The sequence below is a fragment of the Phalacrocorax aristotelis genome, chromosome 1 (assembly GCF_949628215.1).
Source record: "Phalacrocorax aristotelis chromosome 1, bGulAri2.1, whole genome shotgun sequence".
Lineage (NCBI taxonomy): Eukaryota > Metazoa > Chordata > Aves > Suliformes > Phalacrocoracidae > Phalacrocorax > Phalacrocorax aristotelis.
This window is the reverse complement of record NC_134276.1, coordinates 2,458,837-2,473,519: the sequence shown is the minus strand read 5'-3', so window position 1 is coordinate 2,473,519 and position 14,683 is coordinate 2,458,837. Positions and strand designations below refer to the sequence as shown.

The 14,683-nt window shown below is 41.6% G+C and overlaps 1 protein-coding gene across 2 annotated transcripts in view; it reads right to left on the bottom strand.

The window, feature by feature from the left end:
* FCHSD2 (FCH and double SH3 domains 2) overlaps positions 1 to 14,683 on the bottom strand; it is a 167,410-nt gene that overhangs the window by 125,879 nt on the left and 26,848 nt on the right. For both annotated transcript variants that reach the window (XM_075111324.1, XM_075111390.1), the window contains exon 3: positions 7,202 to 7,247. In XM_075111324.1, the coding sequence (XP_074967425.1) occupies positions 7,202 to 7,247 (46 nt within the window). The remainder of the gene's footprint in view (positions 1 to 7,201; positions 7,248 to 14,683) is intronic.

Here is a 14,683-nt window from a genome sequence, read left to right as displayed (position 1 = left end):
TATATTTGGAAAGCAGCAGTTTGCTTATGTTTTAAACACAAAGCAGCGCATTAGTACCGTGGAGAATGTGCGATATTAGCGAGGGAAAAGACTTGCTAATCAACACACCCATTAAAGTCACATCTTAAGGGAGAAAGCTTTTGACCCACTGATATTCTGTTTTATAAACACTGGAATACCATAAGACAAGATACATGTACACGGAGATGCCCTTCCTCCTGTAAGAAAACACTATTTAATAAACGTTTGGACCAGCTGGATTCTGCTTTTTGCAAAAATAAAACCAGCAGTATTTTAATGAAAATCCCTCTTGAACATTTCCCGCCGTTTTTTCCACTCAACTTATATGCCAGCGCGTCACTGGGAATGGAGTCATAGGTCAGTATGCGAAGACTGCTAATCTATTATGCATTAGAGGTAGATGTAAAACGTTTTCATGAAGCATTTGTCTTAGTACCTAATGAAATTTTAATTTAAAAACATTAGATACCAGTAACTAAGACTTCAAAACACAGTTGTCAAAAGAATCATCGATTTAAGCCACGTTCAGCTGAGTTTTCCAAGCACCTCACAAGGCCCTCTCAGTATTCTGTGCTTATATCAACTAAAGACAACAAAAGAGTAACTAACCAGGAGGACAAAATAGTCACAAAACAGAATTGGAGTCACTTGGTGAACTAGGAAAGCTCAAACAAAGCACGTTCTCACAGAGTTCAGACTCGCACCAAGCACGCGTGTAGCGAAGCGCTTCAGGAGTAAGAGACGCCTCCAGGCAGGCCCGCCGGAGCTGGAAGGGGAGGCGAGGACTCTCACAGGCTGTCCTGTGCTTCACGTGCCAGCATGACACAGGTGTCAACCAAAGACATCATCTCAAGAAAGCATCAGCTCCTTGTAAAGGCTCTACATCTTCCCTGGTTTCTCAGGTTAATAGAAGAGCATACCTTTTTTTCACTTTTTATTTTTCCCCCTCCCAGAAATCTGTTCGGTTTTTCCCATTTTTATTCACAAAGCAGCAAGAAGGCTTCAGAAAGAAGCACAGTGTGTTTATAAGCAAACCTGCTTATTTCCTATGACAGATGGGACCAACCAGAGCAAGATTCCAAAGCGGGAGAAACAGAGAAGCCTCACAGCCCCTAAGTACACGAGAGGGAATATCGCTTGGTGCAGGAATAGGCCTGAATGGCTCCAGCATTTTTGCATTTGGATCCGGAGGTTTCTTGGATACAGCTTTTCCCCCTCCCCCAACTAGCTGTGCCAACAAGGCTTAAGGCAGCAACATCCAAAATAAGGTTACACGTGAAGCTTCAGCAGGTCTGCTGGCTTTTCCTATAGAAATTCCTACAAAGGGAAAGGCATTCAGACCTTGGATTATAAGATTTCAGTAGTTGTTATATCTGTACAGGTAAGGAATGGACTCTCCTAAGTCAAGGAGGTGGCACATTCACACAGCCTCTAAGGGAGACAAATGACACTAGAAAAAAGCCACACAGAAAAGTCTCCTTCCAGGCTGCGATGGTGAGGCCACAGCTCCGGTTTGGGTGAACATTCCCCAGAGAGAGAGGGCAAAAATGTGGCTTTTCATATTTAGTAAAAGAACAACTGAGAAATTATTAAAACGCTATGCAAAAATACTAATGCTAAAACGGAACAAAGCTACCTCAAACCTACAGATATACTTCAGAGTATATCTTGTGCACGTGGATCGCCTCAAGCCCCCGGGATCACTTCACACGGCTGGTGCGAGCCAGGCTGGACGTGGCTTTCTAAAGAGATCTAAAACAGGAAAGATGCTGAAGACCTCAAGGGAAGGATTATATAAAGAAAGCTCACAAATTTCAAACCAGACAAGAATGACAAAGCTAACACCTGCAGACATGTGGTGAGATTGTTTATGGAGAAAGATTTCACTCTTATGTTTTCAAAATTCTGTAGGAAACATCAGGAAAAATTCATACATAGAAGGATTTCAAAGCAATTTGCTGTCTTCCAAATTAACTGCTATCAAGTACATCCAGATATAGCAACCATTCATCTCGCTGCCCGGTACGGCAATTTCTACATAAACTACCCATTTACCCCATTCTCTGCAGAGGAACGGTGCAACGATAGCCAAGTTTCTTCAAAAGATAAGCCTGAGGAAAAAAAACTTGTTTCTGTATGTGTGCTAAATACCAGCTAAACCCCTCCCTACATGATCTGGAAGACAGAAGTCAAAGCCCTTAATTCCCTAAAAGATAAAGTATGCTTAAATCTTAATATTATACCTTCCCCACCCCTCCAAAAGCTAGTTTCACAGGTAATTTTTAAATTACTGCTAGATTACAAAAGTCATCAATTTCAGCCATAAAGCAAAACCAAGACAAACTACTAAAATATTACAGAAGTACTCTAGAGAGATTTACCACAGCAGTAACTCTAACGTCATCCTCAAAGGAAGAAACAAATAATTTAAGTCCAGCAGTGAACAAAACAGGCTACCGACCACTCAATCTACGTCCGCTTCTCGTTCATCCCCAAGTCGGGGACCCTCCCTTGACATCTACCATCTCTTCCTGCTCCCCATAAGGCCACAGTAACCTTCTGTATCCTTTGGGCTCACAAAAAAACCCACCCCATTCTGTCCAGGCTACAGGGAATAAACTTACAGGAAGCTGCTTGTCGCATTTTCAAGGCAGGTACCTCAGCTTTGTTTTACTGATGCCCAACAGCAAAGCAAAAAAAATGAGCCACAGCACAAGTTAACTACAGCATGAGGGAAATCTCTGATTTTAACCCTCAGGAATTTAATCCAGGGAAAAATTGTTAAAAAGGCCACTATATCTTAAGTAAAGCTGCCTAGCATCCTTGTCAGAAGGTGGTAAAAGAAACTGTCAGCTTCTATCTTCTGGTAGAAGATGGTCTGTACTGGGACTGGTACTGTTTAATACCTTCATCAGTGACACAGAGAGTGGGATCGAGTGCACCCTCAGCAAGTCTGCAGTTGACACACCAGAAGCACTTTCAAGGCAGGTACCTCAGCTTTGTTTTACTGATACCCAACAGCCTGGGGAAGAGAAGGCTGCGGGGAGACCTTATTGCGGCCTCCCAGGGCTTAAAGGGGGGCTGTAGGAAGGATGGGGGCGACCTCTTTAGCAAGGCCTGTTGTGACAGGCCAAGGGGGGATGGGTTTAAACTAAAGGAGGGGAGATTCAGACTGGATCGAAGGGAGAAATGTTTTACGCTGAGGGAGGTGAGACACTGGCCCAGGTTGCCCCGAGCGGTGGTCGATGCCCCATCCCTGGGCACATCCCAGGTGAGGCTGGACGGGGCTCTGAGCGACCTGATTGAGTTGGGGATGTCCCTGCTCATGGCAGGGGGTTGGACTAGATGAGCTCTGAAGGTCCCTTCCAACCCCAAACCATTCTATGATTCTACGATTTTAAACAATGGAAAACCAATATAGTAAGGAAAAAAAAAAAAGTAATCAAGCAATTATTTGGGCCCTGCAGCCCATAAGTAGTATTTAGATATATAAATATATAAATCCAATGTATATTTTATATAAAGCACATACAGATATATACACACACGTCATATATACAAAAAAAATTGCTATTGGAATATTGCACATTTTCATCCCTTTTCTAGAAAGTAGGTATTCACATATTCCAATGTCTTGAAAGAAGTGTTTTTTCAAGTCTGGTGAGACACGGGGGAAGCTGGTAAAGGCAATCACACCCTCTGCCTCCATCCACCTTTCCCCTTGCCTTTACGGCTCCTCTCTCCCCTCCATCTCCTCTCCCTCCATCGGCTGCTCTGACAGGCTGCTTCTTCCTTTGGCATGTCTTATTTTAAGTCTCCTTTCCTGATTATTGTCATTGATACAACTTCACTTATTGCTGCCAATAGGAATGTGTGGATATGAGATTTAAAATGCAGAGAAAATAAAAGATAGTAAAATTATTCCAGTGTATCGTTTCTCATTGCAACAGACTAAGCAACAAGAAGCAGCAATCAACACCGAGTGAGTGACCTGTCCCCTCTCCCGATCACAGATAAGACAGTTGTTTTTACTGAGCACGCACGTCTCTTCAGTGTTAATTTGACCTCCAGAAAAAACAGACAGGGAAAAAATAATAATCCTAACAATTAGAGTCTCTCTTTTCTCATGCAAAAAGAAACTTCTACTTGCAACTCTGTTCAAATTTAAAGCTCTTGTGCAGCTCACAGAACACTTTCCTACCTCTTCTCCACATTATCGATGCCTTCAGCGTAGGTACAACAGTTAGCAAGTGAATTAGCATGCACTGAAACGAGTAGCACATTCCCCAGCTCGAGCGCTTTGAGGTCACTTGCAAACTGGAAGATACACCACGCTGGCTGCCCAGAGTCACGTTTTACTCTGAAACAAGAATGGCTAAACACCGAGCAAAAACAAAGCATGACAAAACACGACTAGGAAGGTCGCCTCTGTGTTCTCAGGACGCGACAGACTGGGAAAGACTGTTGTCAAGCCAAAAGGACATAATAAAGGAAATTAAAGGAAATAGAAAGGACAGCAGAAATGTAATTACAATCTCAGAATATTTTTTCCTATTTTACCTATTTAACATGCTAGGTAAACGTCTTTTTTACAAGGTAGCAGCAAAAGCGCGCGGGCACCAAGTTCAACCTAACAAAAGAGTACTCTTAGCCGCCGATTTCAGCTAGCTTATTAATCAAGGAGAACAGATACTAATAATAATTTTAAAATGCATTTTAAATGCTATTACTAGGAATACCGTTAAAGGGAAATGAAAGCCTTTCTATACTCTCAATTCTGAATGTTAAGCTAAGCCTTTAGGTGTTTATTAAATAACTCAGTACTGAACGTACGAGCAAAATAGCTCAGTGTAGATTCACACCAGATCCAGAAAGGACTGAAGAACTGCAGTACTAGGGCTGATATGTCAACTCCTTCTCCCATTTATACCACAGCACAGCCTAGAAAAGCCAGGAAAGAACCTACTGGAGGCAGACAATAAGCAGAAAAACAGCTCAGGAAAGCTTCAACGGCAGCAGGTACAATACGGTGAAAAGAGTCAGTAAAAAAATCCCTCGATAAAATAAAACATTGGGCAATTTACATACAGATCCTGTAATTCATCACATGCCTTCAAGCCACTTACCATGTAATTAGGGATAAATTATAAACACCAAAGCATGGTGTTTCACTAGAATTTCTACAGGTTCTTCTCCAAACAAAAGCACTCTGTATAAAAACTTGGCACCCCAGCGCAGTGCATCGGCATACAAATTTTCTGAACCAACAAAGCAGTCAGTTCTGGGAAACTTATTTTCACCATCCACCCTTCCACTTTGTTTTTTTTTAGCTTGCCAAAAATTCATAAGTTCAAATATTCCGCGTTCCCTAAGGTGACAAAAGGCATTCGGACAGAATCTGTGAAAAGATTTCGAAGTTTTGCTTCAGAAACTAACTGCTGAGACTTTCCAGTTCCTTTTATAACTGGTTTAAAAGGCATCTCCCACTGCTGATGAATACGACTTCACATTTATTTTGATTACAATTTCTCTCACCAAAAGGCTTTATGTGAAATTTTATTACCATCTCAAAAACAGAAATCCTTTTACAGGCCCAAGAAGAAACATCCAACATTGTTCTTTAACTGCACACTTATCGGCAAACGGAGGAAGCGATCCCACAAGACTTCATTCATGTAAGCAGCCATTCAGTGAATCTCAAATGGTGCAGCTGTATTGCTGGAAAGTTGCGGGGTTTTAAATGCAAGTATCTGAAAGCCTCGGTTGTTAAGACTGAGCTTTCAGAATTTAAGAACGTAATTATTTTTCCAACTTATGAAGACTATTCCCTAAATGCAGCGACTGCTCTAAGTGCCTCTGCGTATAAAAAACATTCCCAGTGTAGAATGGATGAATGTATTAAGAATGGATCTTAAATGCTCTACAATGTCATCACAAAAATCACTAAAGAATACATACTTTTAATCAAAGTTTCATTAGGCGTATATTGATTCTGTCATCGAAAAATTGCTTTATTTAATCAAATTAAGTGAAACTGCCGATGTAATCAATGGATGCTAATGTAAATTCACGTACAATGAAAGAACTGGAGCACCGGTGACTGCAGACCCTTATAGCACCATTGTGAGTGTTTGGATCAAATTCAGTACAAATTTCGTTTGATTTCCTAAGTGTTTTCAGCAAAGTTTTGGGCTGACGCAGAAAATCTAGGACTAGAAAGTGTGTCCATCACAGTTTGGAAGCATAGAGAAACCCTCCTTCATAAACTGACGGTAAAGGCTGGCCCACAGAAAGCATTTGCTCTGTATATTCTCATGGGTGACGCGGCGGCACTGATGACTACGAGGATGCCTAATGCAACCGCCCACCAACTACTTTTGGAAACATCCTAGCGACAGCTTGGGTTTTCACATTTCACTCCTGTCACTGCCCCAACATCAACAGCTGTCACATCAGGCACATTTCCAGTGGTATTTATTGTACACTGAGCTCCACGAGCTCCCTCGCTTGTATTTTTAATCTACCTTTAATCTATTTTAAAATAAATTAGTGTATTTTTAATCTCTTGCACTTGGACTTAAGCTCCAAGAGCCTTTACCATAAGTTAAGCAGGCAGCTGCCCCTTATTAGATGCTTTCTAATTTGGAACAATGGAGAAAAATCAATCCTCCCTCCTTTCCCACAAACGAATCAAAGTTCATTCCGCTCCCTAACACAAGCATGAGGCCGAATCTGGCTGCTTTTATTTCAGATAATGGGAAGCTGCTCTTACTAAAGAATGTGAATGTAAATTTATTTTGGACTGAGTACGCCAGAACACATTTCTTCTCCTCTAATTGACCTGATTTTACTTTTTACTCAAGTTTCGCCCTAACTTCTGAGAAAACCTCACAGAGAGTTGACTGACTTTATAACAATTTGAAAAAAAAAAAAAAAAAATGTTAAAAATGTCTTCTGTACCCAAGAACTTCCTCGAGTCAAAATGTCCACGAAAACACAGAATAGGCTTAAATCCTGCGAAGGCCAAACTTTCTCATCCAGAATTTCCACCAGACACTTTCATACTAAGCAAATTATGGAAAGGATTAACCAAAAAAACACACACTGTGGAAAATCTGCTAATGAATAAGTTACCTCAAGAGAACAATGCCATAGACATTAAAATTATTCCAGAACCTACCTGTGCATATTCTTTCTCTATCGCAGCTCTTTTCTGACTGAATGCTCTGAAAGGGAAAAAAAAAATCCATTAATATAAAAGCAAAGCATTATAAATTCAATAATTTACTTAAAAGGATTTTCTGCTAGACAGTCCTTAGAGTTAGATGAGCAACAAAAAAGCGAAATTGTTTGACAACTGTATATCAGTAGCTTAGCAACCAGGGTGGGTGGACTGGTGGACTTCACATACGCGGTGTTCAAATTTCCAAGTTTTATTGGATAAATTCAGTTCCCAGGACTACCGGTGTAAATACCATTTAATTCATTAAAGGCTCATCAGCTTTCCACTGGTATAGCCTAGGGAAGAATTTGGCCGTATGCATCTAGACAGACTTACTGGAGAGCAACATCCTGAACCACCCATCAATGTAAGACCCACTTCACACAAATGGTGCCGATCGCCGGATGTCCTTCCACATGAACATCAGCGCCGTATGTGCACACAGGGGCTCGAGATGCACCATCTCAGCTTATTTTAAAATAGAAGCTTTTGACACTATCACCGTTATAACAGGAACAAGGTTCAAATACCTAGATGTGGCAAGGCTCTTTCTTCAAGAGCTTAAGCTATTCCCTCTTTATCCCTTCAACAGCCAAAGCAGAGTAGTTTTCTTCAGGCTGTACTGTAAACTACTAAGCGTAAGGCTATGCCACCAGCAAAAGAAAATTAAATCTACTTAAATCAGTTACACAATAATTATGGTGACACATTAATAAAAAAAATTCTCAGGAACATCCTATAATGAAGTTAACTCAATAAACACAAACAAAAGGAGCTCTGAAGAGGCTCGTTCTGCCCCGTCTGCTCCGTTTCACCCACAAAGAGCACCCACACGCTGACAGGGCATTACAGCCTCAGTCTCCCCAGCAGGACGTAAAACTAAAGTCTAAACGCATCGTGATCACTTAATTCTTTCCAGATTGATGATAGCCCCAAAGAGCTGGCCATAGTCTAACTCCGATAATTACACCCCATCTTCCTAAATCCCCCTGTGCAGCTCGGGTGGATACAAAGGGCTGCACGCCTGTGCCATATGAAACTCCCCTATACGAACAGGGAAAGTGGTCTGAGACACTTGTAAATCAATCTACTTTGTGAAGCATTCAAGGTATTTCATCTAATATTACAGAACAACTTCTTTTACACTCTCCTGTTCCAAAGGAACTATGAAAGCCCAATATCTCAGTTCGTTTAGCAAACACCTAAAAAACACAGCATCCTTCTATAAGAACTTACTTTTCTTTTAGCAGAAGTACAAAGTATAAATAAATGTAGAAATAACTGCTAGGAATAACTGAAATCTATTATCAATATTGAAAAGGTAGAAGAATAGAGGCAGCTGTCATTGAAACGTAAATCTGGGAAGACTTTAGGCAAAGGCAGGTATTTTCCAATTCTCAGCTAATTTTATTTGAAAACATATAATCAGAGCTAAATGTTAAGGATACTTGGTTTACACAAAACCTGGATATGGAGCTCGATATTTCACCAAGAGGGGTTTTTTCCCTCCATACAAAACAAATTCCACTTAAACTAATTGCATACCAATACCTGTGACAAGCTGGAAGCCGAAGATATCCCCTGAAAACCTTCTAGTTAAAAGGTTTACACTAGAGAAGAAAAACAAAAGTGTTCAACTGGCCCTAGTGTAGAATTACAAAATACCATGCAAATCAAATTTACTCGAAAAAACGACAGAAATCTCAGACTTGGAACGACCACAAGCTCCAGCATGAGGAAAGTGTATTGTACGGTAGCAGCTCCATAAATTAGAACCATTTTAGAGCAGTTTTAGATTTTGTTCTGTATTTTAAATGGGGTTTTACAAGAAGGTTGGCAAGACAGCACGTAATTCAAGTCATACAATACTTAAATTTGTGTTTGATCTACGTTTTGGTGAATGAAGAAAACTGTAAGTAGCGCAGGACCGGCAGGATCAGCCGTCTGCATTCCTTGAAGCCGGTGTTCTCGGCTGCTTTGTAACTGCATTTCCCTTGATTAGTCAAAACAGAGCTGTTTTTAACCTCGGGACAGTTTATACAGGAATCCTTTATGACAATCATAAATATATTGCAAAACATAATGAAATATGAGACTGAAGTAGTCAAATTTCCCAGGGGAAAATTATTTTGAGCAGGAAAAAAAAAAGGCCTGACGAATAAGTGCATCATAGTTTCGTAACTTGGGAAACCTGAACTCTTTCATGTCTGGATCTTGATTTTACGTGCAAAGCTGGGATATTTTTGACCTCACGGTCATTCAAGATGAAATTTCAAGTTCATTCATGTAAGGAAACATTTGGTTCATAAGCTAATAAAATGTTCTCTAACTGTTACCAAATAGTTTTTAAGAAATAAAATTAGTTGGTCTGCAAGAAAGCAGGAACGTTATTTAGGGTTTCTTTAAACTAGGATGTATTAATATCTGGTGTTGCATCTTTTTATCAAATTAACCATTGATTAAGTGCAAGAAACACCAGAATTGCACACCCAAAAAAGTGGCTTAGTTCTTGTTTTTGGACAGTAATTCCTAAATATCACCCCTATCCTGCAAACATGAATTCATGCGGTATGCTTATTCCCTTTGCCCCACTAAAAATCATTCAAAAGCATTTAAAGTCTTTGCCAGTTTAAAAAGAGGGTGAGAAAGCATAAATACAATGAAATTCAACAATATTGGGCGCATATAATCAAGTTGAAACCATTTTTCGTTGAAGTATGGTACTTGCCACAATCCTCACATTGCAGGAAAACCCTGACTTAAGTCTCCAAAACCAGAAAACCAACAACAACAAAAAAAAAAGTAATTTACACTCACCATCAGGACAAGAAGCCGCCATTTAAAAGAAACATTATTTTATTACACGTCCAGAGTATGACCAGGCACCTGTCTTTAAAAAGAGCCTGCTGCTAGGGAAGGCTGCTGCAAGCCCGAAGGAAAAGTCACACTCGGGAAAGTTATTTCAGTGGTTTCAACACACATGATTTAACATCGAGAGACAATGTCAGCCACCCACAGCATTTCCTCACACTCTGCTGCCTGCAGCCCCTTCTGTGCCTTACGGCTCCGTACGACTAGAATGAACTTAATCCTGCAGGGATTACGAAGGAATGTTCTACCCGAAGCACAAAGAGCTAGAGAAGCTCTGCAGAGAAGGGATGTCTTCCTTTGACACATCAGCAATTGGCCAAGTCTGGCTGAAAACAGAGCAGTGGGGCTAGAGAACAGTCGCTCCTGTTGTCATTCAGGCAATAAGGACTAAATGTGGGGTTGGAAAGGACTTCTCTTTCAGTCTAAAAACTAGTAAGAATATTTGAAGAGGAGGAGGGTGGAGGTTTTTCTGCTGCGTAGCAGGACTTTGCCCACCTACGTCATCTCCTCACATTCCTCACCAAGTTTCCAACCTGGGATAACATGCTCCGAGGTGCGCCACGAGGCCGAGTTGCTTTGTTTCCCGAGGAAGGAAATTCTTTGGTCTTAATTCACGTGACTTTATGTGACAAAAAATATCTGGATGAAACGTAAGGATGAAACATAAGGATCTTGTTGTATTAAAGAAGTTAGATTATGTGATCTAACTGTCCCTGTGGCTCTGTGAAACAGTCGAACTGTAAGGGAGCTAGGGAAAGAAAACTACACTCACCGTCACCCTCGCTTTGCCAATGCTACTTTTTACGAGTGCCAAACCCTCACTGTCGCTTCCAAACATGGATTCCAGCAACTGCTAGGTATTTAAATAACTCGTATCAACTTAAGATAACAGATGCTATGAAACAGTTGGGTATCTTTTTAACTTTTCATTGTAAATAAGTGTAACAACGTGAACTCAGGAGTCAGGTCAGTGAACAATGGTACTTCAAGAAGTTTTCCTATAGACTTGGCAGTGGAGAAACAGACAGGCTCAACCTGGTATGTGGACATCCACTTGGGCTGGAAATGTCTAAAGCTCCCATTTTCATGAAAAATCATTATATTAATATAAAAATATACATTAATGTTATATAAAACAATATTGTATTTGCCAAGATTATCCAGCCATACAAATCTAAGGATGAAGGTCACAGCTCGTAGAGTAAAAACACTCAAACGCAGTGACACTCCGAAAATCTGAAAGCTAATTACTCTCTATATTAAAAAGTTAATTTAACTACTTCTAGAGAGTTATGCAAAAATAGACACTTCATGTACAGGTCTCTTGAATAAAAGAAGGGGCTGAATTTGCATAGGTGAATGTATTTCCATTTAATGGCTAAGAAATTCAACAACGAGCCAAGCAGGGGCCTGAATCACATCTGGAACGAGTCCCCATGCAAGATCACGATCCGTAAGGGTCAAAACCCGTCTGTATTAACTGACAAATTGGTACGACTCACCTACACCAGCAGGTTGTGCCAATACAGGTTTTTGGCCATGGACATTCAGACAAATTATTTAGAAATTTTAATTTTAAAAAATTATTTACAATTTATACAACTATGCAGAGCACCAGAAAACTTACAAATTAGCATCACATCTGAAACATGCAAAAATGTTAGACTAAAGAACTGCACCTGTTTGAACTGGCCTTGACCTAAGAGAGTCCCCAACTGCTACTCTAACAAAAGCAAGGAGCAGCAAGCGAGAAAATAACATGCTCAGCCCTGCAGAGACTGGATTTCCCGGGTCAGCAGAACACAGAGCAACAGAACTGACACTTCCAGCACCATTTAACTGAAAGATGACAACAGGAAGGGGGGGAATCACACATGCACACACAGCATGGCAATGGCAGCTCTCCAAAACCTTTTTTTAATCCTTTTAATACATGGTACTGTATCCCTAACAGAATCAAAACAATAAAGTCTGTATCGTTTTCTCTTTGCTTTACCAACTGTGCATCTCCCCACATTTTGGTCGACAAAAAGTGAAACCCACATTAAGTGATGCAGGTGCAGATCTATGTAGAGCCCCAAAACAATGAGAAAAGGAATGGAAAGAAGCAGGTGGAGAACTAGAAGATTTTCCATTGTTTCAATTTTATGGGGTATTAAGGCAATTTTGAAATTCAGCTTAAAAAGGAATTCACCCCATCAAGAATTCATTAAGTAAATCTACATAGCCATTGTAGAGCGCATCGCAACTGATTTCAAGTTGACTCAATCCACCAACAATCACCTCAAGGAGGTGAATCATGGAATTATGAAATACCCCGAAGTTTCTAGCTTCTCAAAAAGTTGATCAAAAATAACTCATGACATCTAGGACACATGCCAGCAGAAAATCATGGCTTTCCACTTCTGCTTATGATGTACACTGGCAGCACACACACTCCGTGCGCAATGACGTCCAAACTAACGCTATGGTGGTTTTGCTTTTTAAGAGGAAAGGATGCACTCGTACTGAAGCCTTCCTAGGAATATTAAAACAGACAGCTCTCATTAAAAGGAAAAAAAAAAAATTAAAAAACAAAAAGGGGGGAGACAACCCCAGAAAACTCAAAAGCCAGTGTTATGTATTATAGCAGAATTACAGTGCTGGCTTTGTTTGTCCTTTTTGTCCCATTCCGAGAAGAGACAAACCAAAAATCACTACTGAATAACCTAAAAGCCACCTATCTAACGCAAATACATGCATAAACACAGTCGCTTAGCAGGAAAAGACCTCCCAATCTACATTCAAAGGAAAAAACTGCATGCGGCAAGTTAAAATACAGCGTTAGATATCGATTCCCTGCCTCCCTTAACTGACAAACAGATCCAGAATGACTTTTACAGCGATGAGACGTATTTATTCCAGCCAGCAGAAATAGATCCCAATACCCCAGCACTGGGGGGGAACACCGATGGTGAACCACACACACTTGAAATATTTACAGACAAGATGGCATTGAAATTTCCAGCCTGGCCTGTTGCTCAAGGCCGGCGTGTCCCACGGGAGTTGGTATTTGCCTCTGTTGACCTTCGTGAGCTTCCTGGCAGCCCATTTCTCCCATGTGTAAAGGTCGCTCTGAACACAGCCCTGCCTCCAGCCTAACTATCAACTGTTCTCCTCCAATTTAATACCCTTGATGAAGTTGCTGAGAGCATGTTCCATCCCATCATCCAGGTTGTTATTAAAGTAATTAAACAGCATTGATCCAGTATCGACCTCCGAGGGACACCCAGCTGCCAGCTGGACTTTGTACTGCTCTCCACCACTCAGAGCTGGGGAGTTCAGCCAATTTTCCACCCACTTTATTGGCCACTTATCAGCCCACATGTGCCCAATGTGGCTATAAAGGTACTACAGGAGGCTGTGTCAAAAGTCCTACTAAAGTCAACACGTACAACATACACTGCTGTCACTTCGCCCACATAGCCAGTTATCCCAGAGGGCAATCACGCACAATTTGTCCTTGGTAAATCCGTGCTGGCAGCTCCCAATCACTTCCTTGACCCTTCAAGAAATTGCTTCTAGGAGGTTTTGCTCCATAACCTTCCCAGGAACTAAGGTAAAGCTGACCAGCCTGCTGTTCCCCAGATCCTCCTTTTACCTGTTTCTGAAAACAGGCATGGCATTTGTCTTTTTCCAGTCATCGGGATCCTCTCCCGATCGCAATAACCTTTCAAAGGTGAGTGTAAACTACCTCATCACATCTCTATAGTCCCAATAAGCTCATGGCTCTCCAACTGCACAGGCATTTCCAATTCCTCCTCTGTGTTTCCCAGCTACACGGGCTCATGTACAGGCACCTGCGAGAGGTCCCCAGTCATACTGGGGAAAGCTTCTTCCAGGACACCGTCCCCCAGACAACTGCTCATTAGACACCATGCCTTTGCTTCAGGTTATGGTAGCTCTCCCTTAGCAGACCTAGTTCACAGCCTTCCTCACTAGGTCCAGCTGTTGACAAAAGTGCTTGCGCCCCACCTTGTCTGATGGATCCCACCCCTCCTCAGCAGTCCTTGTTTCAACGAGGCTTTTAGGTTTATAAGATCCAAAGCCCCGCCTGCAACATCAGCTGCGAAGCCAGGTGCTGACCTGCTGGCTGTGTCCACTCCTGCCCAAGCCCTTCACCTTCACAGGAAGGGCTAAGAACACACCCACTGCCTCCCCTGCCCTCCACGCTTGTCCCCCGAGTTCTGCCATATCTCTTTACACATTCCAGGTCACCTCTGGTAGCATCCTAGGTGCCCACATGAGATAAGAGTCCCCAGATTGGATGTGCCTTTGTAGCTGTTCTTCAGGATCCTGGACCTACTCCAGCCTCAGCAAACAACAAACCTTAAGATATCAGGTCAGCTCAGCATATGGATGCTTCTGCTTCCTGCAGGAGGGAGCCTCCAGTGATGATCACCTGCCCCTCACGGTACAGAGTCTATTCAATTCCTCCCACAGCTCCTTTACTTGGTGGCAACTCAGTGCTTTTTCGGAGCACATCTCCCATCGGAGGGGCGACTGCTGGCCCCAGCCCCAGGGAGAGGC